The sequence below is a fragment of the Elephas maximus genome, chromosome 10, assembly GCF_024166365.1.
Source record: "Elephas maximus indicus isolate mEleMax1 chromosome 10, mEleMax1 primary haplotype, whole genome shotgun sequence".
Classification (NCBI taxonomy): Eukaryota; Metazoa; Chordata; class Mammalia; order Proboscidea; family Elephantidae; genus Elephas; species Elephas maximus.
Genome location: NC_064828.1, coordinates 35,516,871 through 35,543,597, shown reverse-complemented (window position 1 = coordinate 35,543,597; position 26,727 = coordinate 35,516,871). Strand labels below are relative to the sequence as shown.

The window sequence follows — 26,727 nt, the reverse complement described above, 5'->3', positions numbered from 1 at the left end:
GCGCTCGAGTTCTGCTGTTTAAGGGCACGGTGCCCTGGAAAGCCCGGTCGGTCTCCGAATCCAGGAAAACGAGTTCTCCAACGGGGCCCCTGTTCCCGCCACGAGAACCGACACCGTCAGGGTCCTGTTTCCGCGGCTCAGCCGCCAGAGACCCGCCTAACAGAAGCGGCGAAGCCGGAGCTCTTTGTGGGAAGTGAGTTAAATCACCCTGGCGACGGGAGGGGCGCGATGCAACGCCCTTTCCGCCGGAAGTGGATGTCAGCGCCTCCACGTGCTGTCCCTCCCCCCGCCAGCCCAGTAGCCGCGGCTCCGCTGCTGCCATGGAGCCCACCGGCCTGGAGCAGATCCTACGAGAGCTACTACTGCCAGACACCGAGCGCATCCGCCGGGTACGGGGCAGGCGGGGCCGGGCCAGGACGAGCGGGTGGTGGCAGGGAAGGCCCGACTCTGACCTCCATCCTTCCCCCAGGCCACCGAGCAGCTCCAGATCGCTCTTCGGGACCCTACCGCCCTGCCCGCGCTCTGCGACCTGCTGGCTTCGGCGGCTGACCCCCAGGTGAGGCCCCTGCCCCTCCCTGCTGGGCTTCCCACACTGTGCCACTGGTCAGGCCCCAGCTCCCGCCCCTTGCGGCCCGCTCTGCACCTTCCTGCCGGACCCTCACTCCTGCTTCCTTGTCCTAGATCCGTCAGTTCGCGGCTGTGCTGACCCGCCGACGACTGAACACCCGCTGGCGGCGGCTGGCGGCGGAGCCTCGGGAGAGGTGGGCTGGGCCTTGGGAGGGGTGGGGCGGGACTGATTTGTTTTCTGGGCAGGCTGAGTACTAGTCACCTGCTACTTGTATTCCAGCCTCAAGTCCCTGGTGTTGACGTCCCTGCAGAGAGAGACAGAGTAAGTACCTACCTCCCTCCTCTTTGGATCCTAACCAATTCCAGGCTGAGACCCTTTCTGGGTTTCTGCCTTCTCTTCCAGCGTCAGGCTGGGATTTTAGGGGCAACAACCTGAGTTCTAGACCGAGGGTGGAGCAAGAATTCTAAAGCTGTGTTGAAGACTAAAGTTCTTGAGAATGGGTTATGATGGTCTACCAAACCTGAGTCAGAAGAATGGAATGGAAATTCAATCTGAGACTGAGCTCACCAGATTAAACACGCCCTGAGTGCCTGAACTCCCTCCAACCCACTGTCTCTTGTGTCCCAATTTGACAAAGACCTTGTGCCCATATCTCCTGGGACTTTCTCTCCTGGCTGCCCCAGGGAAGCTGGGCCAGCACGTGCAGGGGAGGGTATTGAAGGGTGATGGTGGGGGGGGGTCTCTTCTGTTTGCAGGCACTCTGTGAGACTCAGCCTGGCCCAGCTCGCAGCCACCATTTTTCGGAAGGAAGGCCTGGAGGCCTGGCCTGAGCTCATGCAGCTTCTTCAGCACAGTACCCACAGCCCGCATGTCCCCGAGAGAGAGGTACCATTGCATGAATGGTGGGAGGGAAGAACTGAAAGCTGGATAAGCCGTGCCAACTTCTCCTTTCCACACCCTACTCTTGGACAGATGGGACTTTTGTTGCTGAGTGTGGTGGTGACCTCCCGGCCCGAAGCCTTCCGACCCCACCACCGGGAGCTTCTTCGCCTTCTGAATGAGACCCTTGGTGTGGTGGGCCATCCCGGGCTGCTCTTCTACTCCTTGCGCACTCTGACCGCCGTGACCCCCTACCTCGGCACTGATGATGTGGTGAGATGTGGGCCCTCTCCTTCCCCAGCTCCCCATTCTTGGGCTATCATGTCCTCACCCTTGCAGTCTGCAGAGCTACTTTATGTTCTTTTTCTGCCTTTTGTCCTTGTCTACTGAGAGGGGAGACTGTGGGTGGTTGGCCCTTGCTGGTGTACCTGGGTTCCTTCTCCTCAAGAGTTCAGGCTGTGAGGAAGCTTCCAGCTCTGGGGCCTGAGATTAGGTCGCACCATGGTTTCTGTGATTCAGCTCATCCTGTGTTCTCCAGCCTCTCGCGCGGATGTTAGTGCCCACGCTCATCGTGGCCGTGCAGACTCTCATCCCCATAGATGAGGTGAGGACAGGTGGGTGGGGCTCTGATGGAAGGAGAGTGAGGAGCACCCAGCCTGGTCCACCGAAGAAAAGCACGGTAATCCTGTGACTTCTGTGTGTCTGTCAGGCAAAGGCCTGTGAGGCCCTGGAGGCCCTGGATGAGCTACTGGAGTCAGAAGTGCCCATCATCAACCCCCACCTCTCTGAGGTCCTCACATTCTGCCTGGAGGTGAGACTGGGGTGGGCTTGCCTCTGCTGCATGTTCTGATAGGAGCTTGCCTGCCTGTCTCTGATTCTCCTTAGTCTCTGGGCAGGTGGCTGGAAACACAGCCCTGGGTGATGCAGTACGTGTGCGTATTCTCTGCTGCCTCACTTTCTTGGTCAAAGTCAAGAGCAAGGTGAGTGTTCTCTGATGTTCATCACCCCACCCCCATCTCCACTCTTAGTCTCACTTCCGGGGTTTTCTGTCTATCTCCGGGTATCTAAAGCACCATGGCTAAGATTTTCAAGCTTTGGCCTAGCCTCACCCCAGCTCCCAGCTGGGTGATTGGGAACCTCTTGCAGAACCCATGTGGCCTGGAAGGCAGGGTTTTTTAGTGTGATCCCATCTTGGGAGCAGATTCTTAGGGAACTTCTTCCATCTTCCCTTTTAAGGCCTTACTGAAGAACCGTTTGCTGCCACCCTTGCTGCATACCCTCTTCCCCATTATGGCTGCCGAGCCCCCCGTGGGTCAGTTGGATCCTGAGGACCAGGATTCGGAAGAGGAAGAGTTGGAGATTGGGTTGGTGGGAGAGACTCCGAAACACTTTGCTGTACAGGTGGGACCTAGGACAGGGCCAGGGTGTGGGGTGTTAGATTGCTGTGGGAAGTTGGGAATGCAGAGATGGAGTCAAGCAAAATCTCCCCATTCTTTCTCAGGTCGTGGACATGCTGGCACTACATCTGCCCCCCGAGAAGCTCTGTCCCCAGCTGGTAAGTGTGGCTCTGCCTTCTGACGCCCCCATCTTCAGGTGTGCCTAGCCCCTCCAGGCCGAGGGTGTTTTGGCTCTGGTAGGTGTGAAGGGCCTGTTGCTGCAGGAGTGGTCAGGCTCTCGCTGGGGCTTCAGGAGAGTGCCATGTGTTCCCCTAGATGCCCATGCTAGAAGAGGCCTTGCAGAGCGAGAGCCCATACCAGCGCAAGGCTGGGCTCCTGGTACTGGCCGTGCTATCTGACGGAGCCGGCGACCACATCAGGCAGAGGTGTGTATTCCCCCACCCAGATGAGGAGGACCACACATCCCAGGGCAGTCTTGGTTTATACTTGTTCTAGCCTAATTATTAGCAGCATTCCCCTTACTCTCAAATGAGTCCTGATCTGGCAGATAAATTAGATGGTCACCTCAACTATAGGGGCCAGGGGTTGGCGCCCACCATCTGGTGACAAAGGAAGCTTTGGTTTTCCCAGGGGAAATGAGAACAGACCAGCCTGTGGCTCTCGGGTCCTACCTCCTCAGACTCCGTCTTCTTGTCTTATCCCCATCCAGACTGCTGCGCCCGCTGCTGCAGATTGTGTGCAAGGGCCTGGAGGACCCGTCTCAAGTTGTGCGCAATGCTGCGCTGTTCGCCCTGGGCCAGTTTTCAGAGAATTTGCAGGTCAGCCAGGCTGAACATGGGCAATGGCCACCTCAGTCCCCACCCATCCCCAGGACCAACTGTGCTGTCCCCAGCTTTCATCTCCTACTTACACATTCTTCCTAGCTTGGCACTCAAGCGTGTGCCCCATGGTTGAGTCTGACTCAGGCCTGCCTTTCTCCTTCCCCCAGCCTCATATCAGCAGCTATTCAGGAGAGGTGATGCCGCTGCTCCTTGCCTACCTGAAATCGGTGCCACTTGGGCACACTCACCACCTAGCCAAGGCCTGCTATGCCCTGGAGAATTTTGTAGAGAACTTAGGTAGAGATGCCAGGGGAAGTTGGGGCTGGGGGTGGGGGAGGGGCAGTGCCACACCTTTGGCTGAAAAGGGGCAGGGTGTCCCACTTGCTGAATCACTGCCTGCACTGGAGACAGGGTGGGTGGCATGGCAGGGGCCACAACAAGGTCAGCCTTGCAGGAGGTGTGGGCATCCATGAGGGAGGGGACCTGGGTTGGTAGTGAAAGGAGCACTGTTTTCCCATAGGGCCCAAGGTGCAGCCCTACCTTCCGGAGCTCATGGATTGTATGCTGCAGCCTCTGAGGAACGCCAGCAACCCCCGGGCCAAGGAGCTGGCTGTGAGCGCCCTGGGGGCCATTGGTGAGGAGAAGGAGGTGGGGGCACAGGGTTTGCCCGGAGAGCCTGGGCAGGTGGTCCCAGCCCCCCTCCAACACTGATTCTGTCCCTCCATCCTGCAGCCACGGCTGCCCAGGCTTCCCTGCTACCCTACTTCCCCGCTATCATGGAGCACCTGAGGGAATTCCTCGTGACAGGCCATGAGGACCTTCAGCCTGTGCAGATCCAGAGCCTGGGTGAGTAAGGGCTCCTCGGCGGGTCCTAGTGCCAGGGCAGGGGATGCTTAGCTGGTGTTCACAGAGCGCCCCCATGGCAGCATAGTTGTTATCTTTCCATCAAAGATGCTGTTCTCCAGCTGTATCTAGAAGCAGGGTGGAATTATTATTTTTTTTTTTCTTTGTGCTTTCGGTGAAAGTTTACAGAGCAAATTAGCTTCTCATTAAACAATTAATACACAAATTGTTTTGTGCCATTGGTTGCCAGCCCCACAATGTATCAACACTCTCCCTTTCTATATCCCAGGTTCACTGTTTGCATTTGTCCAGTTTTCCTGTCCCTTCCTGCCTTCTCATCTTTGCTTTTGGGCTGGTGTGCTCATTTAGTCTCATAAACATGGCTAAACTATGAAGCACGTTCCTCACCTGTGTTATTATTTGCTGTATAAACTTGTCTAATCTTTGGCTGAAGGGTGGACATTGGGAGTGACTTCAGTACTGAGTTAAAAGGGTGTCCGGGGGCATACTCTCAAGATTTCTCCAGTCTCTGTCAAACCAGCAAGTCTAGTCTTTTTGTGAATTTGGATTTTGTTTTACATTTTTTTCCCCCCTCTGTTTGGGACCCTCTATTGTGATACCCGCCAGAGCAGTTGGCTTTGGTAGCCGGACACCATCTAGTTGTTCTGGGCTCAGTCTTGCAGAGGTTTGTGGTAGTTGTGCTCCATTAGTCCTTTGGACTGATTTTTCCCTTGTGTCTTTGCTTTTCTTCGTTCTCCTTGACTCCATTTGGGATGGGACCAGTAGGTGTATCTTAGATGACAGCTCCCAGGCTTTTAAGACCCCAGATGCTACTCACCACAGTCGGATGTAGAACATTTTGTTTATAAACTATGATATGCCAATTGAATTAGATGTCCCCCAAGACCCTGGTCCCAGCCCCCAGCCCTCAGCCAAGTAACTCGGTCCCTTGTGGAGTTTGGATGTGTCTGTGAAGCTTCTATGACTTTGCCTTGGTCAAATTGTGCCAACTTCCCCAGTATTGTGTACTGTCTTATCCTTCACCGAAGTTACCACTTATCTACTATCTAGTTGGTGATCTAGTTAGTGTTTTTCCCTTTTCACTCTTTTTGTCCGTCTTAACCATCAAAGATTGTTTCTTTCTGTGTGTAAACTTTTTCTTGAGTTTTTATAATATTGGTTTCATACAGTATCTGTTCTTTTGTGATTGACTTATTTCACTTAGCATAATGCCCTCCAGATTCATCTGTGTTCTGAGGCGTTGCAGAGATTCATCATTGTTCTTTATGGTTGCGTAGTATTCCATTGTGTATATGTACTATAGTTTGTGTATCTATTCATCTGTTGACGGGCACTTATGTTGTTTCCATCTTTTTGCTATTGTGAACAATGCTGCAACGATCATGGGTGTGCATATGTCTATTCATGTGACGGTTCTTATTTCTCTAAGATGTATTCCTAGGAGTGGGATTGCTGGATCATATGGTATTTCTATTTCTAGCTTTTTAAGGAAGTGCCATATCATTTTCCAAAATGATTGTACCACTTTGCATTCCCACCCGTAGAGCACAAGAGTTCCAGTCTCCCTGCAACTTTTCCAACATTTGTATTTTTTGATCTGTGCCAGCAATGTCAGGGTGAAATGGTATCTCATTATAGTTTTGATTTGCATTTCTCTAATGGCTAGTGACCGCGAGCATCCCCTTATGTGTCTGTAACCACCGGAATGTTTTCTTGGGTGAAGTGTCTGTTCGTATCCTTTGCCCATTTTTTAACTGGGTTGTCCTTTTGTTGTAGAGGTATTGGATTTTACTGTACATTTTAAAGATTAGCTCTTTGTCGGATGTGTTATAGCCAAACATTTTTTAGGGTGGAATTTCTGAATCCCCCCAGCTGCCATCTTTGGTCCCCAGGTCTTAGCCCGGCCCACCTTCAGCCCAGCTGCACACTCCAGTGTTAACCAAATCCTTGCCTCACAGAGACGCTGGGGGTACTGGCACGAGCAGTAGGGGAGCCCATGAGGCCCCTGGCTGAGGAATGCTGCCAGCTGGGGCTGGGCCTATGCGACCAGGTAGACGACCCTGATTTGCGGCGCTGCACGTGAGTGACCCCTGACTCCACTTCACATGCCCACCCGCTGGATCCACAGCCCCCGACCCAGGCCCTATTCTTCTGGTTCTGGACCATAGCCGGATTTCCCCAGGCTCCCCAACCCCGTCTGCTACAGCAGACAGAACGGCACAGCCTCCACCTGCCTCTTCCAGGTACAGCCTGTTTGCAGCCTTATCAGGGCTGATGGGGGAGGGCCTAGCCACCTACCTGCCACAAATCACCACCCTCATGCTGTTGTCACTGCGCTCCACCGAGGGCATTGTGGTGAGCCACAGGGTGGTTGGTATGGCTGGGTGGTTGGGCGGGGCCAGCCGGGGGTGGGGAGGTGGGCATGTCTCCTGAGCCCACCTGAGCCCGAGTCTCTCCTGTGCTTCCTGCATCCAGCCTCAGTACGACGGCAGCAGCTCCTTTCTCCTGTTTGATGATGAGAGTGATGGGGAGGAGGAAGAGGAAGAGCTTATGGACGAGGACGTGGAAGAGGAGGAGGACTCCGAGATCTCAGGGTGCGGAGGGGTGCCACACTGGTCAGAAGAAACAGGACTGTGATCTTGGACGAGGACCCAGTACCTGATGACCGCTGCCTCCCTCCCTTACTCATAGGTACAGTGTGGAGAATGCCTTCTTTGATGAGAAGGAAGATACTTGTGCTGCCCTGGGGGAGATCTCTGTGAACACCAGGTGAGCGTCACCCCTTCTCTGGCCTTGGGAACCCACCTAGGAGCCCCTTCCCCATGGCTGTGTGTCTGTCCACAGCATGGCCTTCCTTCCCTACATGGAGAGTGCCTTTGAAGAAGTATTCAAACTGCTGGAGGTGAGTGGGCCAGTGGGCAGGGGTGGGTGGGGTCCGTGGGCTGGGACCCCTGCGTTCACCCTGCACACAGCAGGCACACCTGGCTCCCTCTCTCATCCCGCAGTGCCCTCACCTGAATGTGCGGAAAGCGGCACATGAGGCCCTGGGTCAGTTCTGCTGTGCGCTGCACAAGGCCTGTCAAAGCTGCCCCTCGGATCCCAACACTGCTGGTGAGAAGAGGAGGCTGGGCCCAGGCCGGGGGCTGTGGAAGCAGGTAGGGCAGGGCTGGCCAGGGCTTCAGCCAGTGATGTTCTCAGCTCTGCAGGCTGCCCTGGCCCGGGTGGTGCCATCTTACATGCAGGCGGTCAGTGGGGAGCAAGAGCGCCAGGTGGTGATGGCCGTGCTGGAGGCCCTGACAGGTGTGCTGCGCAGCTGTGGGACCCTCGTGCTGCAGCCCCCAGGGCGCCTTGCTGAGCTCTGTGGTGTGCTCAAGGCTGTGATGCAGAGGAAGGTGAGTAGGGCAGGTGGGCTAAAGGAAAGGAGATATCCTGGCCCCAGGTGGAGGCATTCAGAGGCTTCAAGGCCAGCTTCCCCCAATGGAAAGAAGCCAGGAGAGCTGGGCTGAGCTGAGCTACCTCTGCCCACAGATAGCCTGCCAGGTCACAGATGAGGAAGAAGAGGAGGAAGAGGACCAGGTGAGAGCTCTGGGTGAAAGCTGTGGGGACCAGGAAGCCAGGATAGTCTCTACGGGGGTGGGGCGGACAGTGCAGTTGGGCTTGGCCTTAGGGGAGTCAGAGCCGCTAAAAGAGACAGGTGAGAGCTCAGAATGACTTAACCCTGATCCCACTAAGCCAGTGGGAGTTCAGGGAAGGAAAGCAGTGTGGACTGGGGCCTCTGGGGAGGCTTCCTAGAGGTGGGGGTCCTGGACAGGCCTGCGGTGATGGGTAGGAGTGGGATGGCCAGAAGAAGCTGGGAGGTGAGAAAGCCCAGCCTGGGAGGACTGGGTCCTGTCAACCATGGGCAACAACCTAGGGGGCCACCCGTGGCCAGTGGTGGAGTGTGGTCAGGAGGTACTCAGCCATGGAGCTAGCCGTGGAGCTCAGCCCCCCAACCTGACTCCACAGGCTGAATACGACGCCATGTTGCTAGAGCACGCTGGAGAGGCCATCCCTGCCCTGGCGGCTGCAGCTGGGGGAGACACCTTTGCCCCCTTCTTTGCTGGCTTCTTGCCATTATTGCTGTGCAAGACAGTGAGTGCTCTGTCCACTGATTCTGAGCCCCATTCTGCCCCTGTGCCCAGTCCCCCTATGTTTATCTGAGTCCCAGGCTGACTTGCACTCCTTACCCACCCTCGCCCCACCAGAAACAGGGCTGCACAGTAGCAGAGAAGTCTTTTGCAGTAGGGACGCTGGCGGAATCCATTCAGGGCCTGGGTACCGCCTCAGCTCAGTTTGTCTCTCGCCTGCTCCCTGTGCTGTTGAGCACTGCCCGGGAGGCAGACCATGAGGTGCGGAGCAATGCCATCTTCGGGCTGGGTGTGCTGGCAGAGCATGGGGGCCGCCCTGCTCAGGAGTATCCTCAGTTTGCAGGAGGGGCCCAGGTGGGTCTGCACTGCGGGCCCAGGGATAGCAGAGGTCTGCCTGTGTGTGCCCGTGTGTGTACTGCAGGCCCAGGGATGGGAGAGGTCTGGGTGTGTGTGCCCGTTCCTGCACTGTGAGCCCAGGGATGGGAGCAGTGTGCTTGTGTGGCTGTTTGTGTACTACAGGCCCAGGGATGGGAGAGGTCTGCTTGTGTGTACCTGTTTGTGTACTGTGGGCCTGGGGATGGACAGGCCTGCTTGTGTGTACCTGTTCGCATGCTGCGGGCCCAGGGATGGGAGAGGCCAGCTTGTGTGTACTCGTTCGTGTACTGCGGGCCCAGGGATGGAGAGGTCTGCCTGTGTTCCTGTTCCTGCACTATAAGCCCTGGGGATGGGAGCAGTGTGCCTGTGTGTGCCCATTTGTGTACTGCGGGCCTGGGGATGGAGAGGCCTGCCTGTGTGTGCCCATTTGTATACTGCGGGCCCAGGGATGGAGAGGTCTGCTTATGTTCCAGTTCCTGCATTGTGGGCCCTGGGGATGGGAGCAGTGTGCCTGTGTGTGCCCATTCGTGTACTGCGGGCCTGGGGATGGAGACGCCTGCCTGTGCGTGCCTGTTCCTTGACTGTGGGCCAGACACTTTCCCAAGCTCTTAGGGCTCCTGCTGCCCCTCTTAGCACGGGAGCGCCATGATCGTGTCCGTGACAACATCTGTGGGGCACTTGCCCGCCTGCTGATGGCCAGTCCCACACGGAACCCTGAGCCCCAGGTGAGGAACTGGGGCATTAGGCAGGGCCAGGAAGGAGGGGGCAGGGGGGCAGGGCACATGGGCCTGAGGCATCTGTGTGTCCAGGTGCTGGCCGCCCTGCTGCATGCCCTGCCACTGAAGGAGGACTTGGAGGAGTGGGTCACCATCGGGCACCTCTTCAGGTTTCTCTACCAGAGCAGCCCTAACCAGGTAACGCTGGTGCTGGGTGGCAGCAGCTTCCACAGGCCCTCACAGGAGCCCTGATGCTCTGGTCTCAGTGAGAGGCAGAGCTGGTGGCAGTTGTAGCCGGCACTGAATGACAATTTAAGCTGTCATTAGACACTCCCCCGTATTCACTGTGTTCTCATTTGTCTGTCACCTGCAAGGGTTGGCAGCCAGCCCTGTAATGGGAGAGGAGGGCACAGAGCATTTTTCCTTAGGCAGGTGCCATCCTCTGGCCATTTCTACCATGTGGTCTGCCCCAGAAGTTGTAGTTTTCCTAGACCAGGGCTCTCTCAGTAGTCCATGGAGCACTGGGTACCTCTGGGCTACCCCGCCATATGTTTCAATCAGAGCTTTGTTTTCTGGGTGAGATTTTGTCTGTACCAAGTAGCTAGATTTGGACTTCAGTCCCACAGTTCCTGTGTGTCCTGCTTTGTCTTGCCCCTTTAGAGATTAGTGTGTTGTTGGAGCTACTGGGTGTGTGGGCTTTTGTCTTGAGGCCATGACTTCAGTTACCTTTGGTCACACATCCCCTGTCCCTCCCAAGAAAACTATATTATCACCATGTCCCACCAGCCCTTCTCATGTTGTCTTGAAGCCTGTGAATCAGTATCAGGCTCAGGCAGCCCTAGTGGGAGACTCCGCCCCTCTGTGGTCTCTACCGCCCCAGTGCTGCCTTCCAGCCCGCCTGGGAGGGATCCCCTGTCTCTGGAGCCTCTGTTGCCTGGGAGGGATCCCCTGCCTCTGGAACCTCTGTCGCCTGAAAGGGATCCCCTGCCTCTGGAACCTCTGTCACCTGGGAGGGATCCTCTGCCTCTGGAGCCTCTGTCCCCACCCCCTGGCCCAGTCCTGAGGCTCAGGAGCGCTACGGCCCGAGTCCGCCATTCTTTCCTACAGGTTGTCGATGTGGCTCCAGAGCTCTTGCGTATCTGCAGCCTGGTTCTGGCTGACAGCAGGGTCCCAGCAGGTGAGAGTGGCAGGCAGGGCAGGGGCGGGTGGGAAGCAGCCGGGCCCAGAGGGCCTGGGAACAAGGGGCTAGGTGCCGGTCCTCCGAGACCTCTTCCTCTGCTCTCCCTACCCAGACGCCAAGGCCGCACTGCTGCTGCTCCTGACCTTCTTGGCCAAAGAGCACGCCGACAGCTTCCAGACAGCCTTGGGCTCACTTCCTGGCGACAAAGCTCAAGAGCTCCAGGCCACTCTGGGCCTCACCTAGACTGCGGGCTGTGGCCAGGCCATAAGAACAGAGCGGCCCAGGCCTCAAGACCATGTCTTGGCCTAATTACAGTTCGCGCCTTACCAAAGATTCTGGGCCTCATGCCCACTGGGAGTCTCAGCCCTGTTTGCTGCGTCCCTGGGGTTGGACTTGTTATGCTGTGGGACAACACAAATGGAGTGTCGACATCACACCATAATAAAGGCAGTCTTCTGCTTGCACAGTAGCTCTGAGGGCAGGAAGGATGGAGATACGCATTCAGGAAGGAGGCACGCAGCCCAGTGAGGCAGGACATGGTTTAATGCAGCTGGTTTCCTGGCAGCTTTGTAAATGGGCTCTAACCGCTGTGGAATCGGGGTCCCGGCTGGATCAAGAGGCGCCCATATGGCTTCTCTTGTTCCACATGAAGAATCCGCTGTGCTGAGAGCACTGGACAAGAGGGGAGGCAGGTGCACGGTCAGGGCACTCTGTCCCTGCCCCTACTTCAGTCGCTACAGCGGCCTCTGGCCCGTGTGTCCCCCACCCTACATGTGCACACACATACACGCACACACAAGTCCCCACACTCACCCAGGAGCAGATAGAAAACCCGAGCAGCCGTCTTGCGGGGACTGAGAGGTGGCACCAGGCTGCTGAAGTCAGGCTCCCGGTTGGCCTGCAGCTCCAGTGCCACTGCCCTGTGGGGATCAAGAACCATTAGCTGAGACCGCAGCCCGGGTTCACCGCAGTGAGGTGCCCCCTCCCTGGTACCTGTGCACGGCCTCCGGCGAGAGCAGCTCAGGCTCCGGGGGCAGCTCCAAAGGCATCTCCACTGGCATCTCAGGGAGTTCAGGCACCACGGGCAATGCAAGGGCCTCTGGTTCCGCCTCAGGCCAGGCCCTAGGAGAACGTGGGAACCAGTAGAGAGGAGGGAGGATGGCACCCGGAGCAGCGACAAGGAGCATAACCATCCCAGCATTTCCCCACCTGCCCAGCGCTGCGGCCCCAAGTGCTCACAGCCTAGCTGCTTACCACCGCTCTTCGGGTGGGATGAGGCTAACGCGGGGCTTCTCCTCCTCAGCAGCTTCTAGGGAGATCTCTGTTGGGGGAGGGAGAAGTGCTGGGAGGTGGGGTTCTGCTTGGATCTGAGCAGTCAGGACCTTGGGGCCACCTGGTCTAACTGGAAGCCAGAGCGGTGAAGTGACTTGTTACAAGCACCAGGTGGGAGAGCTGAGAAGACCCCAATCGGAGCTTCCTCATGTTACACCCACTGCCTTGTTCCAATAAACACAACGCCAGCAGACTGGAAATCAGCTTCCTGGGACAATACTCAATGGTGGTCTCCACTGCCCCTCTTCTCCAGGGCTTACCCTTCCCTCAGCCTTACCTGAAGGCAGCACGAGGGGACCACTGGGCTCCAGGGCCTCCCTCAGGACCTGGGGACGGGAGAGAGAGAACTAAGGCCCCAAATACCACAGAAGCACCTGGGTCTAAGCAGTCAGGGAGAGGCATCCTTGGCCCTGAACCAGCCTTGGCTCTGGAGCCCGGGCACATGCCCCCTTCCTGCTGTGCAGGACTGGGGCTTTGGGCCTCAGAAGGTCAAGGCCGGTGAGCTCCCTTCCATGGCTGGGAGCTCAGGCAGAGCAGAGCACAGGGTCTTCAGGAAGGAGTGAAGGGGCAGTTACCTCGATAGCACTCGGAGCTTCGATCCTCCTTTCCACCTCAGCCGCTGCCTCCTCTTCAAGCTCCCAGAGCGGCCTGCGTCTGAGCACTCTTGGGGGCAGCTGGGCACAGCGGGTCCAGAAAGCCAGTAGTTCTGGGGGTAGCCTGCCAGCTGGGGATAAGGGACAGTGGGATCAGGGCTTGAGGGATGAGGAGCACCAGGGGGTGAGGAATATGGGTTCAGAGGGTCCTCAGTATCCAACCCCCATCACTCTTCTTACGGAGAGCTGGAGTTCGGAACAGGTCGGCTGGGGTCATGGTCATCCTCTCAGGAGGCTGCACCATGGGCTGTGGGGTGGGAGGCCAGAAACCCAGTTACGAGGGAACCACTCGTCCTCGCCCTCAATCCACCTCTTTGTCATTGTTCCAGGGGCCTGTGACCTACCACTTCTTTCAGGCTCACCCCCTTGCTTGCACCACTCATGGCTAAAAGTAGGACTTTTTAATCTGGTGCCCATGGATGTGCTAGGCAAGGTCACTAAAAGAGCATGGAGAATTGTGGATGTGCAAACCCACATCACCTACACTTCTTGGGGGATGGGGCCAAGTTTTCCAAGGAATCCCCAGTGCTCCCCAGGCCTTCCCAGCTGCCCCCACCCCTCCACCCTCCACAGGCTGGCACTCACACATTCCCAACAGTGGGCTTTGGTTTGCAGCTGCTCCTGGAATTTCTCTCGGGAGATCTGAGTCTCCTTGTCCCAGAACAGTAGCTGGCGACGGCGGCGGCGAGCAGGTGGGCCCTCAGGAGGTGGGGGGGCTGGGGGTCTCTTCCGCTGAGTGGGGAGGGGAGAGGAGGCAGGGGCAAGGCTTACCCATTACTTCGTTACCTGTCATCCTGGTGGACTGCAAATGGCCCCAAGCGCCCACCCATACAGGTGCCCTGGGGAAGGGCCTCCATAGCGGCACAGCTCATAGGCTGCATGAGGGTGCCCCTTTGGGCAGGGGGTGAGTGGGTGCTGGATAAAACGAGGGATTGGGAAAGGGCACCTCTCACTAATTTGCACAAAAGCCCCATGTAGGCTAGCAGTGGCCTGGGCTTGGGGAAGCACTTCTGGGAGGAGGGCAGAGAGGAGGAGGAGCTTGGAAGGGATGCTACTCACCTCTGGACTGGGTGGGGCCGGCAGACGCAGCACCAGGGGAGGGGTCACCTCTGCAACAACACCTTACGTCCCAGCTCTGTCCCACAAGCCCCTTCACCCTTGCAGCCACCCAGGCAAGAAGCTGGCAAGCCCTCCCTTAAGCAAGTTGGAACACAGGGCCAGCATCTGCAGCAGCTGTGCAGGTGCTCTGAGGAGAGCCTGGGCACAGAGGGCACTCACCGATGGGTAGAGCCGTGGGCTCCCAAGGCACCAGCTTCAGCTCCTCAGGGCCCAGCAACTCGCCCGGAAGGGGCTCTACTGCCCTTTCCACCCTGAAAGGAAATGGACAAATCAGGGCACCCACCCACGGCACTGGCCCCCACTTGGCCCAGGGGTTCCTGCCCTTACCGTGCAGGAGCTGGAGGTGAGAGCCGGGGGACTATGATTTCACCCTCCAGGGCTCGGAGCTCCTCCTTGGACACTGCAGAGAGAGAAGCAGGGCTCGGGAGGAGAAGAGATTGGAGCACCGCCTAGTCCCAGGATGTCCATGCCAGAGGCTGACCTTCCAGTGCTAGGCGGGCCCTACGCTCCTCTAATAAGATCGCTTCATCTTCCTCAGCCAACAGCAGGTCAAGTTCTCGGCGGCTGACCTCAGGGAGCTCCCGTTCACCCTGTTGGGAGAAGAATAGCAAGGGGAGGTGACTTGATCCCATTTCTGAAAAAAAGCAAGTGGATCCAGGAGGGCCTGAAGCAGGCCACAGGGCCATGAGGAAGCCCATTGGGTTTTCTAGCCCCGGGCAGGGAGTGCAGAATTGGAGAAGGCGGAACTGTGGGAACAGAGAGAAGTAGGTGCAGGAGCCTGGGTCACAGAAGCAGGACTTGGGCCACAGGCCCTGCAGGTGGGGAACCACTCACCTCTATCTGCAAGATTTGTATGGGCTCTGCCTCCAGGAGGGTGATGACCTCGGGAGAGGGCACAATACCCAGCATCCTTTCTGGAGGGTCAGGGGAGTCACATTAACCCTTTTGCTCCTTTCCAGGACCCCACACCCATACAATGAGGCAAAAGCACCAACTCTGGCATGAAGTCAACCTGTGTTCTAGTCAGGCTCATGACAGTCACAAGCGATCTGACCTTGGGTAGAGTGCTTAGCCACTGTTGGCCTCACTTTCCTCATCTGTAAGATGGGGATAAAAATTCTGACCTCATAAGACTCTTCTAAGGCAGTGGTGAGTTTACACATATAAAGTGCCCCTCACAAGGCCTGACTTCAGGGACAGCTCAAAGATAGTCATTTCCTCAGCTCTTGGGCCTTCCTATGTCTCACAGAAAGAAGGTTCTCTGTGCTCACCTGGCTCCCTGAGCTCTGGAGGGACTTCAGGAGGGATCTCCTCAAGAACTCTCTCTGGGGTCACGGCCTCTAAGAGGCGTCGAATCTTTGGGAAGGGATTGGGGACAAAAGATAGGAATCAGCATCAGCCCCCTGCTTTTCTACTTCCACAACCTTAGATATTCAGATCAAACCAAAAAACCAAACTCACTGCCATCAAGTTGATTCCCACTTATAGCGACCCTATAGGGCAGGGTAGAACTGCCCCATAGGGTTCCCAAGGAGTGGCTGGTGGATTTGAACTGCCAACCTTTTGGTTAGCAGCCAAGTTCTTAACCACTGCACCACCAGGGCTCCATAGTTATTCAGACAGTGGACAGTGATACCCTTTTATGTCTAATTCTCATTGCATTAACATCAGCCTGCAGTGAGCCCACTCCCCATCTGGTTCCCTTTCCTCCCATCCACCACCCCCCCCATCATCTAGCTTTTGTCAGTCCATCTATGCAAGAAGCACTGCACCCTTATGTCAAGTGTCATGGGGGACAGAGGTGAACAGAAAGATTTTTGACCTAGCAGAGAGACAGGTTTGTATATGACCCCTACAAGAGTCAAGGCAAAAGGTAAAACGTGGCTCTAAAAATGCCTGGAGTTCTGAAACAGCATTTGGTTCTGGCTGAGGGTGGGATAAAGGCGTGAAAAAGGGCAGCGTGTGAGCCAGGTCTGTAAGGACACAGAGGATGTAACTAGTAGAACATGAGAGATGACCATTTGAGCTACGGGGAGAAAAAGAGAACGTGGGGCTGAGGGGCCAGACTGGTGTTTGGCAGCCAAGGACACCCAGAGGATTTGCCGAGGAGAGAGCTGTCTGGAGAGGGCTAGCTCTGGACCACGGCATGGAGAGCCCCAAATGCTATTATTGTTTACAGTGAGGAGCTATTGGAGGTGTGTTTGAAGGAAGCGGGTGACATCCAAGCTGTGGGGGTGTGGGGAATGGTTTGGAGGTGGATACGGGTAGAGAAGCCTCATGCAGAGAGATGATGAGGGCCTGGATTAGGGTCTCGGCAGCAGGAACAGTGTGGAGATGAGCAGGGACAGGAGCTCCCTCCTGGGGAGAGACCATCCTAGCAGGCTGGCCTGAATGGGTAAGTGCCTGAACCAGCCCACCATCTCCTGTGAGGGAGAGCTATGGCAGGCCCCCTCCCCTAACCCACTGCCAGACTGGCACAGGGACAGCCCTCCACTTCTGCATTGTCACTTCATGAGTTGAGGTGTTCCAGGGGACTGAGCCCTACCTGAGGGATCTCAAAGGGGCTGGGAAGTCTGGGTTCCACAGCCATCATCCCAAAAAAGGGGTCAGGAGCATCTTCCAGGGTCTCCATCATGGCCAGGCGGCTAGGCAGCAGCAGGCTGGGTCTGGCGGGAGGCAGTGGGCTGTGAAGGACTGAGGCTGAGAAGGGTGGAGGCCAATCGGGTGGGCATCCCACCAAAGGCTGGGTGGGCTCAGTCCCAGGGGGACACTCACAGTTCAGCCTCTGCCATATCAATGCGGATCTGCATCTGGGCACGATGCAGCCGCTCCAGGATGTGCTGGATGTCCTCTGGGGGCAGGAAGGGTCAGCGCCGGGAGCCAGGCAGCCCAGGGCCACTCCGCTCTGCCCCACCTCCCAGGCTTCCCGCCTTACCCACAAGGTACTGGCATTGTTGGCAGTAGACCCGGATCACGCCGATCTGAAGCTGGGCTGAGAGATAGAGGGAGAACCGGGGCCGCGGCAGGCCAGGCTGCGGGGGCTCCACTCGAACCAACACGTAATTGAGGATTTCCTCACTGGGGGAGGATTTCACGTAATGGAGGATTTCCTCGCTGCCCACCGCTGCGCCGAGGACCGGCCTCACAGTCTTGCCCACCCCAGCCATTCCCTGACCCACCCAGGCACCAGGCCTCTCCTCCCTTCTCTGGGCCTTACCAGGTCTTCACAACGTTCACCTTGAGGTATTCCCGCTTCACCAAGCGGCTGCCGCGCGTAGCTGCCAGCCTGGAGCCGAGTGGGGTGGAGGCAGCGTCAGGCTGAGATTCCCGGCGCCCCTCCTGGAGCGCCCCCAGCAGGCCCCGCGCTTACCAGATTGTGGCGAAGCAGCCTGTGTGGCGCTGAAGCACGTTGGGGTAGTAGAACATCTTCCCTCCGCGGCTTCACCCTTGTCTCCGCCCCTCCTCCGTTTGGATCTCAATCCGAATTCTTTAGCCCTCGGGCTTTCCCAACACCGTCAGAGAGATAGATTTGGACAAGTGGCGTGCGGGGTGGCCCCAGAAAGCCAAATAAATGAACTGATGAACAATCTACGGATAAACAATTGAGATAAACAGATTCAATACGCATGTGTGGGACGCCCCTCTTCGTGAGACCTGAGTGGGTTCGCGCGCCGTATGGGTACTTAGAACTTACTTATTGGACCCTTCCGGATTGGGTTCCAGGCTGGAGATGCTGAGCTCCCAAAGGTTCAGCCCCAGCCCAGGTCCCAAGGGAGACCAGGTGTCCTCCGCAGTAGACCTTCCCAGCCTCTGGCGAGGTGCCGATTTCCTCCGTCTTTACACGCAGCGTGAGCACCTGCAGTCCCCGTCCTGGGTCGCCCCCTGCAGGACTAGATCCCACGGCAGGGAGTAAGCGCTCGGGTGCTTTGCATCTCGCTCCTTATTTGAGGGCGGAGACCCTCAGAACAGCCAATGGGGAACAGGAGTCGGGTTGGGCACGAAGCAGTCTGTCGGGGTTCGAGGCCACAGGGGTCTCCTGAGACAGCAGCGAACCAATCGGAAGAACCTGCGTGCTGCTGGGCCATTGTGAGGTGTCCTGTCCAATGGGCTCTCCTTCTCGCCTCTAGTAACAAGCATTTCTCCGAGGTGCTACTCCACTGACCAATGGGCGGAGAGCAAATCCCAGCCTCTCCCCCTCAGGGGACCTGGTAACAACAGCGGTTCACCAGCGGAGGTCGGGGTCATGTAGGGGGCAACCGCCCTGACCCTGTTCAAGGTGCCAAGATGTAAGGCGCCTGACCTGCGGTTAAACCCTGCCCTTCCCGCCAAATTCCATCAGTCAGTAATTGATTGGTCTGACTTTGTGCCCAGCCTATTGCCTGTGATGCTGGGGAGGTAGAAACGGTGTGAGGTGGATTCAGCCCGGCACAGGTCAATGAGGAAGTCAGATCACTTGTGAAGCAGTCAGAGAAATTGCCGGGTTGTAGGCATGCCCCATCTGGTCGTTCCAGTTGTAAATGTTCTCCTGGCTGGAATAGACTGTCCTCTGTTGGATTCAGGGCATAGTCATCCGCCTACAAAAGCCATTTATTTGTCACAAACATTCTTTGTGTGAAATTATGTTGTACGGTTGTACTGTGGTTACAAACCCTCACCATCCCCGTGCCTGCTGCCTCTGCACAGCCACTGCCTTGGCCTAGAATGCCCTTCCCCACTTTGACTCCAGACCTTCTGCCACTTTATTGCAGCTGAGCTGACACAATCTTGTTACAGCCTCCTTCCATCTGAGAGCTCTTGTTAGGGGGTCCTGTTTTTTTCAACCAATACCTGGCATCTAAAAAAAAAAAAAAGTATTCATCAAGTGAGCTTGCAGTTGCCCTAAATTTACCGCCACAGAATGTTAAAGCTGAAAGGAATTTAGAAATCATCTAGTCCAAGCCCTGCCTTTTCAGAGGAAAAAACAGGCCCATACAGACCCTCCCAAACTACACAGCTCCTTAGTGAAAGCATGGTTGTGAACTTCACTCTCTGGACTCGTGTTCCCAGTCCCTCTTCCACTGTGCTTGGCTAGATTGGCTTCTATGTGATACTTGCAAATTGTTTTAATCACCATACATAAGTTGTCAATATTTTTAAGTGCTCAGTTTGAGGCAAAAAGATAAAAAAGTGGGGGCACCTGCCTTTAAGGTGCTTAGAAACTAGTTTAGGAGATAAGGGACACAGAGTAATTGATTCACTCATTTGTCCACTCATTCCATAAGTATGTGCCAGGCACTCCTCTAGGTACTTGGGATACAGCAATGAATAAAACAAGTTTCTGTCCTTATGCAGTAGGAATGGAGAGATGATAAGCAAGTAGAGAAATAGAAATACGTCAGGTGGTGATCAGTGCTGTGAAGAAAAATGAGGCAGCATACAAGAGGAATAGTAAGTATTCAGATAAGGTGTTCATGTAAACCTTTTCTGAATATGTAACATTTTAACAGAGACCCAACTTAAGTGGGGGGACAAGTCTTGTGCCTTCTTGGGGGAAGAGTGTTTTAGACAGAAGAACCAGCAAGTGCAAAGGACATGAGGTAGAAATGTGCTTGGTAGGTTCAAGGAACCTGGAGCAAAGTGACTAGGGGAAAAATGGCAAGGGATGAGGTTAGAGAGGAGGATGAGAACCACATGACAAGGACCTTGGAGGCCATTGTAAGGATGTGGGCTTTTACCCTGAATTGGGAACCAATGGAAAGTTTTGAGTAGAGGTATGACATGACCAGATTTTATAGGTTAAGAAGATCTCTGCTTTATTGAGAATAGGCTGAAGGTGAATAAGAGTGGAAGCAGGGAGTCTAATTAGGAAGTTAGATATAAGAGATGATGGTAGTGTCTTGGTCATCTAGTGCTGCTATAACAGAAGTACCACAAGTGGATTGCTTTAACAAAGAAATTTATTCTCTCACAGTCTAGTAGGCTACAAGCCCAAATTCAGGGAGTCAGCTCCAGGGGAAGGCTTTCTTCTCTCTGTCGGCTCTGGAGGAAGGTCCTTGTCATCAATCTTCCCTTGGTCTGGAAGCATCTCAGTGCAGGAGCCTCAGGTCCAAAGGATGAGATCCGCACCCGGTGCTCCTTTCTTGATGGTATAGGTTCCCACATCTCTCTGCTGGTTTCTCTTTTATATCTCAAAAGAGATTGACTTAAGACACTATCTAATCTTGTAGATCTCATCAATATAACTGCCTCTAATCCATCTCATTACAAAATAGTGATAGGATTTACAACACACAGGGAAATCACATCAGATGACAAAATGGTAGAAAATCATACAGTATTGGGAATCATGACCTAGCCAAGTTGACAGATATTTTTGGGGGACATTCAGTCCATGACAGGTGATTTGTTCCAAAGTGTTGGTGGTGGAAGCAGGGAGAAGTGGTCAGCTTCTGAATGTATTTTTAAAGAACAATGATAGATTTGCTGGTGGATTGGATGTAGGGTATGCGAGAAAATGGAAGTCAAGGAGATAGCTTAGGACCTGGTACAAAGAAGGTTCAGGAGCAATTTCCAAAAATTAAAGGCACAACAAGGCTTTGGCACGTGAGGCACTGGGTACCTAATTTCTTCACTGGTAGCATGGACGCCTGTTTAGGCTCTTGGCTTCTTAGGAGAATGATGGGCAAGACTGAATAGAAGTTCGCAGGAGACAGAGAGGCTCAAAAGCAGCACTTAGTTTGTCATATAAGAGAGCAAGAGGAAGATCCTCAGAGAACCTGAGGCACTTGGATTTGATCACGCGGTGAGCCTCTGAAGTGACAAGACAGGAAGGAGTCTGGAAATCCCAGCTGGTGTCATGAGCAGGAAGGGGTAAGCTGGAGGCTGTGACAGTCAAGTGATGACCTGGGTCTAAACTCGTCTGGTGGCAGTGAGTATACAGAAAAGTTGTGTGACAAGTGGTCATGTGAAGGAAGAATTCCCAGTTTGGTGACAAAACGAACACAGGAGTTAAAAGAAAAGAGTGTTAGCTGATTTGGACCCCTCATATTTCAGTGAATGGGTATTGGTGACATGGTTGCCTAGGCTGTCTTTTTTTTTTGCTAGGTTGTCTTTTGTGGGACTCAGGTAGGGTGAGGAATTTGGTTTTGGGCATAACCTTCAGTCAAGGTGACAATGCACTTGTGCTGGGAGGGCCCCATCTGTCCCCACCGAAGCAGCCAGACACAGGAGGTTCAATAACTCTTCCCTCTGATTTCCCCTCCCAGGCCTCAGGCCTCTAGCCCAATTTCAGGTCAATCTCAACTGTCTCCTCTTTTCATTTAGAACTCCAGTCCAACTGCAGGCCTGTCGTTGAGGCCCTAACCAAAGGCTTCTAGCAAAGAATGGTGGAGTGCAAATTTTCCTTTGTGAAATAGGTGGTTGTAGTGCCCAGCTGTCATTTCAGTGCCCCTCTTGGTGACTGGCCCTGCACCTTCTCCTGATTCTAGTTGTCTAGAGGGTCCGGAGCCCACAGAGCCTAGACGGTCTGCTAGCCAGAAGTTGGGGACAGAGGAGAGAAAATAGGCCCGGAGATGTCAGCAGCAAGAGAACCCAAGTGCCCAGCTCCCAAGTTTACATCTCTGTCATCTACTTTTGACCCTGTTACCTTCTTCTCTCAGCCAATCAGATACTGATGCTTCTTTCAAGAAAAGTTTATTTAAAATGCTTAATGAAGTTCTAGGATGCAAATATAAAGTGCTTGGCTTTAGAGTTGGGGTGTAGGGGAAGAGGGAAAGGTCTCCTGAGTTTCAGCCATTTGGATTTTCCCAGTTCTTTAGAGATGAAAGAAGGTATACCTCAAAATTAAAAAAAAAAAAAGGGTGGGGGGAGGGATAAGGGGTAAAAATCATCCTTGAGTCTCCTACCACCCAGGGTGCATGAAGAGTTCAAGGCTGTAACCATCACAGACAATCACCGAGAATTATCACAGAGGAGTTCAGGTCACCAGTGTGGAGAATGTTTCTGTTTAAAGGAGAGAGGAAGAAAAGAGATGGGAAGGCGGGGGGATCCTCCAGGCTCAGGGGCAGAGTGGCTGCCTGCTCCTCTGGCATTGTCCTCTCCAGCAAATGTCGGGCAAAGGCTTGCTCCATCTGTAGAGGAAGAGGTGGGAAGAAGCCATCAGTGAGTGCAGCACAGCAGGTACTACCTACAAGAGCTCCTTCCCCATGGAGGCCCTTTTCCTCCCTGGAGCCCGATCTGCATGCCCCGTCCACCCTGCCCTGAACTCACCTGCACTGTAATAAGACTCTGTGGGTTTTGGCTAGGGTCAGAACTTTCCTCCCAGAAATTCAGGGTCACCTGGAACTTGGGTGGGGGGCCCAGGCCCTGGTTGTACCTGGCCAAGTCTGAAAGAGAAAAGGTCGGGGTAGGAAAAAAGAAAAGAGACAAGAGAGAGGGCAGCAGGCAGGGAGGTGGTAGGAGAAATCCCTGATGGTCAAAGAGAGGTGGGAGTGGGGCCACTTGGAGACCAAGGTCAGAGCAGAGGCTGCGGGGTCATGAGGCTGTTGCCTTGGATCAGGAGAAACACTAGGCACTAAGCAGCTACTGACCCATGTGCAAACAGAAAAAGGTGCCCCTTGCTCAAAGTAAGACACGTTGACAGTGAGCAGATTATTACACAACCTGAAAAGGAATCCCTAGCACAGCTGAGTCCTCACAGATGACAGCCCTGGTTGCTAACCCTCATCTTTGCTGTTGCTAACTATCCCCCACCCCAAACACTAGGTTACACATGGCCCTGGGAGCATCTCCATTGTGTTCCCTATGCTCCTGACTCTACTTCCACAGTCAGGTTTAGTGGGGGCAGGAACTGGAATTCCAAGAGTGGGTGGGTAAGACAGCAACCTTAGGGGATTCCTAGAGGTGGGAATAGGGTGGTGCCAGGGCCAGTGTGTGGTGTGCACCAGCTCTCCCAAGTGTGTGGATGGCGTGTGTGTCAGAGCGCGTGCAAGAGAGGGCCAGGGGGCCCCAAAGCTCTGTGCTGACTTGTCTGTGTACTTTTCACGTAAGTTATGTAAGCTCCAGTGTCATGGTGCTCCCTGAGATGTAGTACTCTTGTGCTGGGCTCAACCTGAAACTCATCTTCCACAGCCTTGCCTGGGGAAGGAGAGTTGCCAGGCAGCTGCTATGGTCACACAGGGTGTGCACTGTACAAGTTCAGGGGTGCCATGCACAGGCTAGGATAGAGGACCTGCTGGCTACCAGGGTTTGGCAGGGACTGCCAAGTAGGGCCCAAAGGGTACCAAGAGGTAGGTGGGGGGTAGGGGCTCGGGTGCTCAGTTGGAGCAGCCTCACCTCTGTAGAAGTAGGCTGTTTTGAAGAGCTCCACGCACTCATTGCTGGGCAGCAGATGTGGGCCTGGACCAGGTGGGGTCTGGGGCGCATCCCAGGAGATGGGGATGGGGCAGAGGCGCTGCACGAAGAGGCCTTTGGGGTTGCTGGCCATCAGGACGCCCCTCTTGAGCTGGCTCAGCACGCGCTGTGTGGGCTCCAGTGGGTCAGCCTTGGGGAAAACCACTTGCTTCATGCTGCTCTGGGAATCCGAGGGCTCAGCCACAAGGCGGCAGTCCAGGGTGTGCACCTGGGTCTCCCCAACCACGCGCCCATTGTAGATGAAGGTGAGCAGCAGCGAGTAGTCTGGGGACAGAGAACAGCCCAGCTATATCTGGCACTGGGGGAGCTCACCAGCTAGCAGCAGTGCCTCTCCCTGTTCCCCAGGGGTTCAGCTGGTCAGCAGGAGCCTTTGGCGGAAATGACATGGAGCTCCTTGCAAATCCAATGTTCCCAGAGAGGGACGCCAAGCAAAATCCAGGGAGGACACAGTGGGCTGGGGGCTGGGGCCTCACCTGCTCCTGCTGAGATTAGAAAAGGTGCCCTCCTTTCCTCATCTTTACTCCCCACCGCCCCCTCGTCAGCCAGGGGGCTTCTGTCAGGCTTTCCTCTTCGTTAGGTGACAACTAATAAACCAATTCACACGAAGGCCTTGGGAGTGCACTGTCCAGGGTTGGGTAAGAAGAGCCCAGCAGATTGGGCCTCTGTTTGACCCAAAGAATGGAATGTCTCAAAGTGGAACTCCAGGGAACAGGGTGTGTAGCGTGGTATTTTGGAGGGCAAGCGGTTTGGAGTCTGGCCAAACAGCTCCTGGAACGCTCACCGCCTAGAAAACAGCACCCCTGTCTATGGTAAGGTGAGTCCAGTTGGCTGCAAGCCCTGACAGATTAGAAAATGCAGGCATAACCAGTGGCAGAAAACCTGAAGGGGGCAGGTAGCAGGGGTGAGCTACAAACTCCAAGTACCTAAGTCTGGAGGGAGCACGAATTCCACAGATGCCTGATCCCCTTCAAAGGGGGCCTCAGTTGTGTCTGTGCCTAGAAGGGAGGCAAAGGCACTGGTCATTCAGAGTGGGTCCAAGGGCCAGAGGTTGTGGCATTGTCGGGCACGGGGAATGACACAAGAGGCAAGGGAGGCGTACCTTCCTGAGGCTTAGGGCTGTTGCTGTTGCTGCCGCTGCTGCCACTACTGCTGCTGCCGCTGCTACTGCTGCCGCTGCTCCCAGTGTCTGAATGGTCTGCTCCCCCACTGGTTCCCCTCTCCTGTGAACAATGTCTATCGTTGGCCTGCCTCTTCCTCTAGTAATTGTCCTGCCCTCGGACTCCCCTGGTTCCCTCCAGCTCACATTATTGAAGGGGTCCTGAAGCAAGAAGGGGCTGAGTACGTGGCTCTTCGCGGGACTCTCATCCTCCTCCCTGTCCGAGGACTCGGAACTGTGGTGTCGCTTTGATGGGGATTTTTGGGTGCCTGGCTCCGCTGTGGAACATTGTTGGGACGGGAGAGACGGGTCAGGGCCTTACACAGGGACAGAGAATAGAAGAGAATATGAGGCAGGGGAGGAGTGTGCAGGACTGGGAAAGGGACGCCAGGGAGCAGCTCCCTAAGGCAGACTGAATGAGAGGCGTGGAGGGAGGCCCACCCAGCACCCTCCCAGGAGGCTCGGGCCGCCATCTTCCTCCCCAGTCTGATGATTCCTGGAATGGCTGGGCAAAGGGCTCACCAAGGAGGGTTCCTGGTGGCAGCAACCGATACACCTTGTAGGGCTCAGCCCCATCCATACGGCCCCTCTCAGGGACCTCCTGAAATTCAGAACTCTTGTTGAGGGCACAGCGCAGGCGAGTCTTCCAGGTGGCAGGGCCTTCTGAGTTTCCCTCCTTGTACTTTCCCTTGAATATCGCCCAGGCCTAGGAAAGAGAGGGAAGTAAAGAAGAGGCAGCTTGTTACAGATCCCAGCTGACTCTCCAACAGGGCTGGCTTCATGACTGTGCAACCTGTGCTCGCACTCAGAAGGGCCTGTGCACACCTATTCCTCTGCTATCGCCATCTTAAAATTGTCGGTAATTTTTCAAGAAAAACTCCGCATTTTCATTGTGCCTTGGGCAAACTATGTAGCCGGTTCTACCCTCCAGTCTCCCCTTTATCTGAAACCTGGGTAGACACAAGCCCTTAAGGATAAGAGCAGCCAGTGTATACTTCAGCCCTCACTCAGAAGGGGCGGTTTCCAGGCCCTTTCACCTTGAAGAAGGCAGCATCCTGGTCCTCCCGGAAGTCTTGCTTGCCTGCATGCTTCCAGGGAATCCGGAACATGGTTTTAGCTTCATCATCCCAGCATACCCCAGGGAACTTGCCACTCTCCACCTGCTCCACCACCCAGTTCCGGAGCTTTCGGGTGCAGCGTGCCTTGCCTGATGCCATCCTAGAGAACAAGGGCATGAAGCATCAGCAGAACAGACCCTTTGGGAGGGATCATGTGTGGAGGTACTGGCCACTGGGGCTGGATTCTGCCAAGGGTTCCCAGAGACCTCACCACCATCCATCCCTCTTCTTTCAGCTCCGGACACATCTCAAAATTCTCTAAGGCAGAATTGTTTCTTTTCTGCCACCACTAGCAATTACAAAATATACACTCCTTTTAATATCCCAAGCAGCAACATCAGGAGGCAAATTTTAAGCATTGGTTTAAATTTTAAGACTTTTTGGGACTTTATCTGGGAGAGAAGTCCCTTAGTGTTGTGACCCTGGAGAGACACTGTCTAGATGCCCAAGCATTTGCAGAAGCAGTGTCTGCTTCCGAGACACCCTGTCAACATTCTTCACCCACAGCTCCCCACAACCTCTGACCCCTCCTTCTCTGATTGCCCTAGGGGTAAGTAGGGCAAGGAGCTTGAGGCAGGGGTGGAGCTGCAGCGGATATGGGCAGGGCCGGAAGGCAGGCAAGAAAAACAAAACATGGTGAACAGAGACTTGGAGCAAAGAATCTTTCTTCCCAAACAACCCTGTAGTCGGGTCCTCCTGTCTTTTGCCAACAGGGCCTGGGAAACTGGTCCCTGGTCAATCTCTTGTCTCAACTCAAGCCTACTGCTTTTTGGCTCACAGGCCAGGCCTTCTGCCTATTCCTCAGCCTAGGAGACGGGGCCTGGTGCCCCTACCCCCCACCTCTCCTGGCTTCCAGCCCCAAACCCAAGGCCGAAGGCCATCCCTGGCATATCTTACCTGAGCTGGCTGTGCACGTTGTCCCAGGGCTCAGCTGCCCTCAGCTCAGCTCCCGGCTCCGGCAGCTTCAGCTTCGCGATTTCCCCGCCCCTTTCACAGTACACAGTCCCCACCCTAAGTTTCAGTTCTCCTCCA

The 26,727-nt window shown here is 55.2% G+C and overlaps 3 protein-coding genes across 6 annotated transcripts; 1 reads left to right on the top strand and 2 right to left on the bottom strand.

Annotated features, from left to right (window-relative positions):
- Positions 1-45: 45 nt before the first annotated feature.
- Positions 46-12,847, top strand: IPO4 (importin 4). Of its 3 annotated transcripts, XM_049897734.1 has the most exons (31): positions 46-193; positions 294-389; positions 470-556; positions 682-761; positions 848-889; positions 1,324-1,453; positions 1,541-1,720; positions 1,986-2,051; positions 2,157-2,258; positions 2,344-2,427; positions 2,684-2,848; positions 2,949-3,002; positions 3,160-3,269; positions 3,554-3,662; positions 3,833-3,962; positions 4,186-4,299; positions 4,398-4,511; positions 6,488-6,608; positions 6,773-6,884; positions 7,005-7,123; positions 7,221-7,298; positions 7,374-7,431; positions 7,535-7,640; positions 7,728-7,921; positions 8,058-8,105; positions 8,535-8,660; positions 8,774-8,982; positions 9,624-9,756; positions 9,841-9,945; positions 10,855-10,924; positions 11,040-12,846. In XM_049897734.1, exons 2-31 carry the CDS (start codon positions 321-323, stop codon positions 11,168-11,170), a joined length of 3,246 nt encoding a protein of 1,081 aa, XP_049753691.1. In that variant the 5' UTR covers positions 46-193; positions 294-320; the 3' UTR covers positions 11,171-12,846. The 3 variants fall into 3 exon arrangements, with proteins under 3 accessions (XP_049753691.1, XP_049753692.1, XP_049753694.1); XM_049897735.1 differs by lacking the exon at positions 46-193 and having other exon boundaries at positions 252-389; positions 7,227-7,298; positions 11,040-12,847; XM_049897737.1 differs by lacking the exons at positions 46-193; positions 294-389; positions 470-556; ... (1 more) ...; positions 848-889; positions 1,324-1,453 and having other exon boundaries at positions 1,665-1,720; positions 1,967-2,051; positions 11,040-12,847.
- Positions 11,508-18,122, bottom strand: REC8 (REC8 meiotic recombination protein). Its single transcript, XM_049897743.1, has 20 exons — positions 17,726-18,122; positions 17,402-17,619; positions 17,249-17,317; positions 16,967-17,109; positions 16,807-16,882; positions 16,577-16,697; positions 15,303-15,387; positions 14,866-14,945; positions 14,513-14,621; positions 14,359-14,431; positions 14,191-14,282; positions 13,972-14,021; positions 13,498-13,644; positions 13,093-13,159; positions 12,835-12,983; positions 12,537-12,585; positions 12,182-12,248; positions 11,921-12,049; positions 11,741-11,847; positions 11,508-11,599 (listed from the first exon to the last, which is right to left on the bottom strand). Exons 2-20 carry the CDS (start codon positions 17,455-17,457, stop codon positions 11,508-11,510), a joined length of 1,761 nt encoding a protein of 586 aa, XP_049753700.1. The 5' UTR covers positions 17,458-17,619; positions 17,726-18,122.
- A 3,564-nt stretch (positions 18,123-21,686) lies between these two features.
- IRF9 (interferon regulatory factor 9) lies at positions 21,687-26,692 on the bottom strand. Of its 2 annotated transcripts, none has more exons than XM_049898282.1 (9): positions 26,593-26,692; positions 25,615-25,795; positions 25,100-25,283; positions 24,725-24,894; positions 24,521-24,641; positions 24,345-24,416; positions 23,344-23,685; positions 22,279-22,394; positions 21,687-22,139 (listed from the first exon to the last, which is right to left on the bottom strand). In XM_049898282.1, the coding sequence occupies exons 2-9, from the start codon at positions 25,792-25,794 to the stop codon at positions 21,951-21,953; spliced, it is 1,374 nt and encodes a 457-aa protein (XP_049754239.1). In that variant the 5' UTR covers position 25,795; positions 26,593-26,692; the 3' UTR covers positions 21,687-21,950. The 2 variants fall into 2 exon arrangements, with proteins under 2 accessions (XP_049754239.1, XP_049754240.1); XM_049898283.1 differs by having other exon boundaries at positions 24,725-24,855.
- Between the last annotated feature and the right edge of the window lie 35 nt (positions 26,693-26,727).

Bases quoted from the DNA above. Each gene is read 5' to 3' on its own strand.
- IPO4 (XM_049897734.1), top strand. From the start codon at position 321: ATGGAGCCCACCGGCCTGGAGCAGATCCTACGAGAGCTACTACTGCCA. The intron at 3,270-3,553 runs GTGTGTATTCCC...ATCCCCATCCAG, and splicing joins GGCGACCACATCAGGCAGAG to ACTGCTGCGCCCGCTGCTGC. The intron at 9,946-10,854 runs GTAACGCTGGTG...TCTTTCCTACAG, and splicing joins ACCAGAGCAGCCCTAACCAG to GTTGTCGATGTGGCTCCAGA.
- IRF9 (XM_049898282.1), bottom strand. From the start codon at position 25,794: ATGGCATCAGGCAAGGCACGCTGCACCCGAAAGCTCCGGAACTGGGTG. The intron at 23,686-24,344 runs GTACTTGGAGTT...CTCTGTCCCCAG, and splicing joins CGTGCTCCCTCCAGACTTAG to ACTACTCGCTGCTGCTCACC. The intron at 22,395-23,343 runs GTGAGGCTGCTC...TTTCTCTTTCAG, and splicing joins AACAGCCTACTTCTACAGAG to ACTTGGCCAGGTACAACCAG.
- REC8 (XM_049897743.1), bottom strand. From the start codon at position 17,457: ATGTTCTACTACCCCAACGTGCTTCAGCGCCACACAGGCTGCTTCGCC. The intron at 13,645-13,971 runs GTGAGTAGCATC...CTCCCCACTCAG, and splicing joins CGGCCCCACCCAGTCCAGAG to CGGAAGAGACCCCCAGCCCC. The intron at 13,160-13,497 runs GTGAGTGCCAGC...CCCACCCCACAG, and splicing joins AAGCCCACTGTTGGGAATGT to CCCATGGTGCAGCCTCCTGA.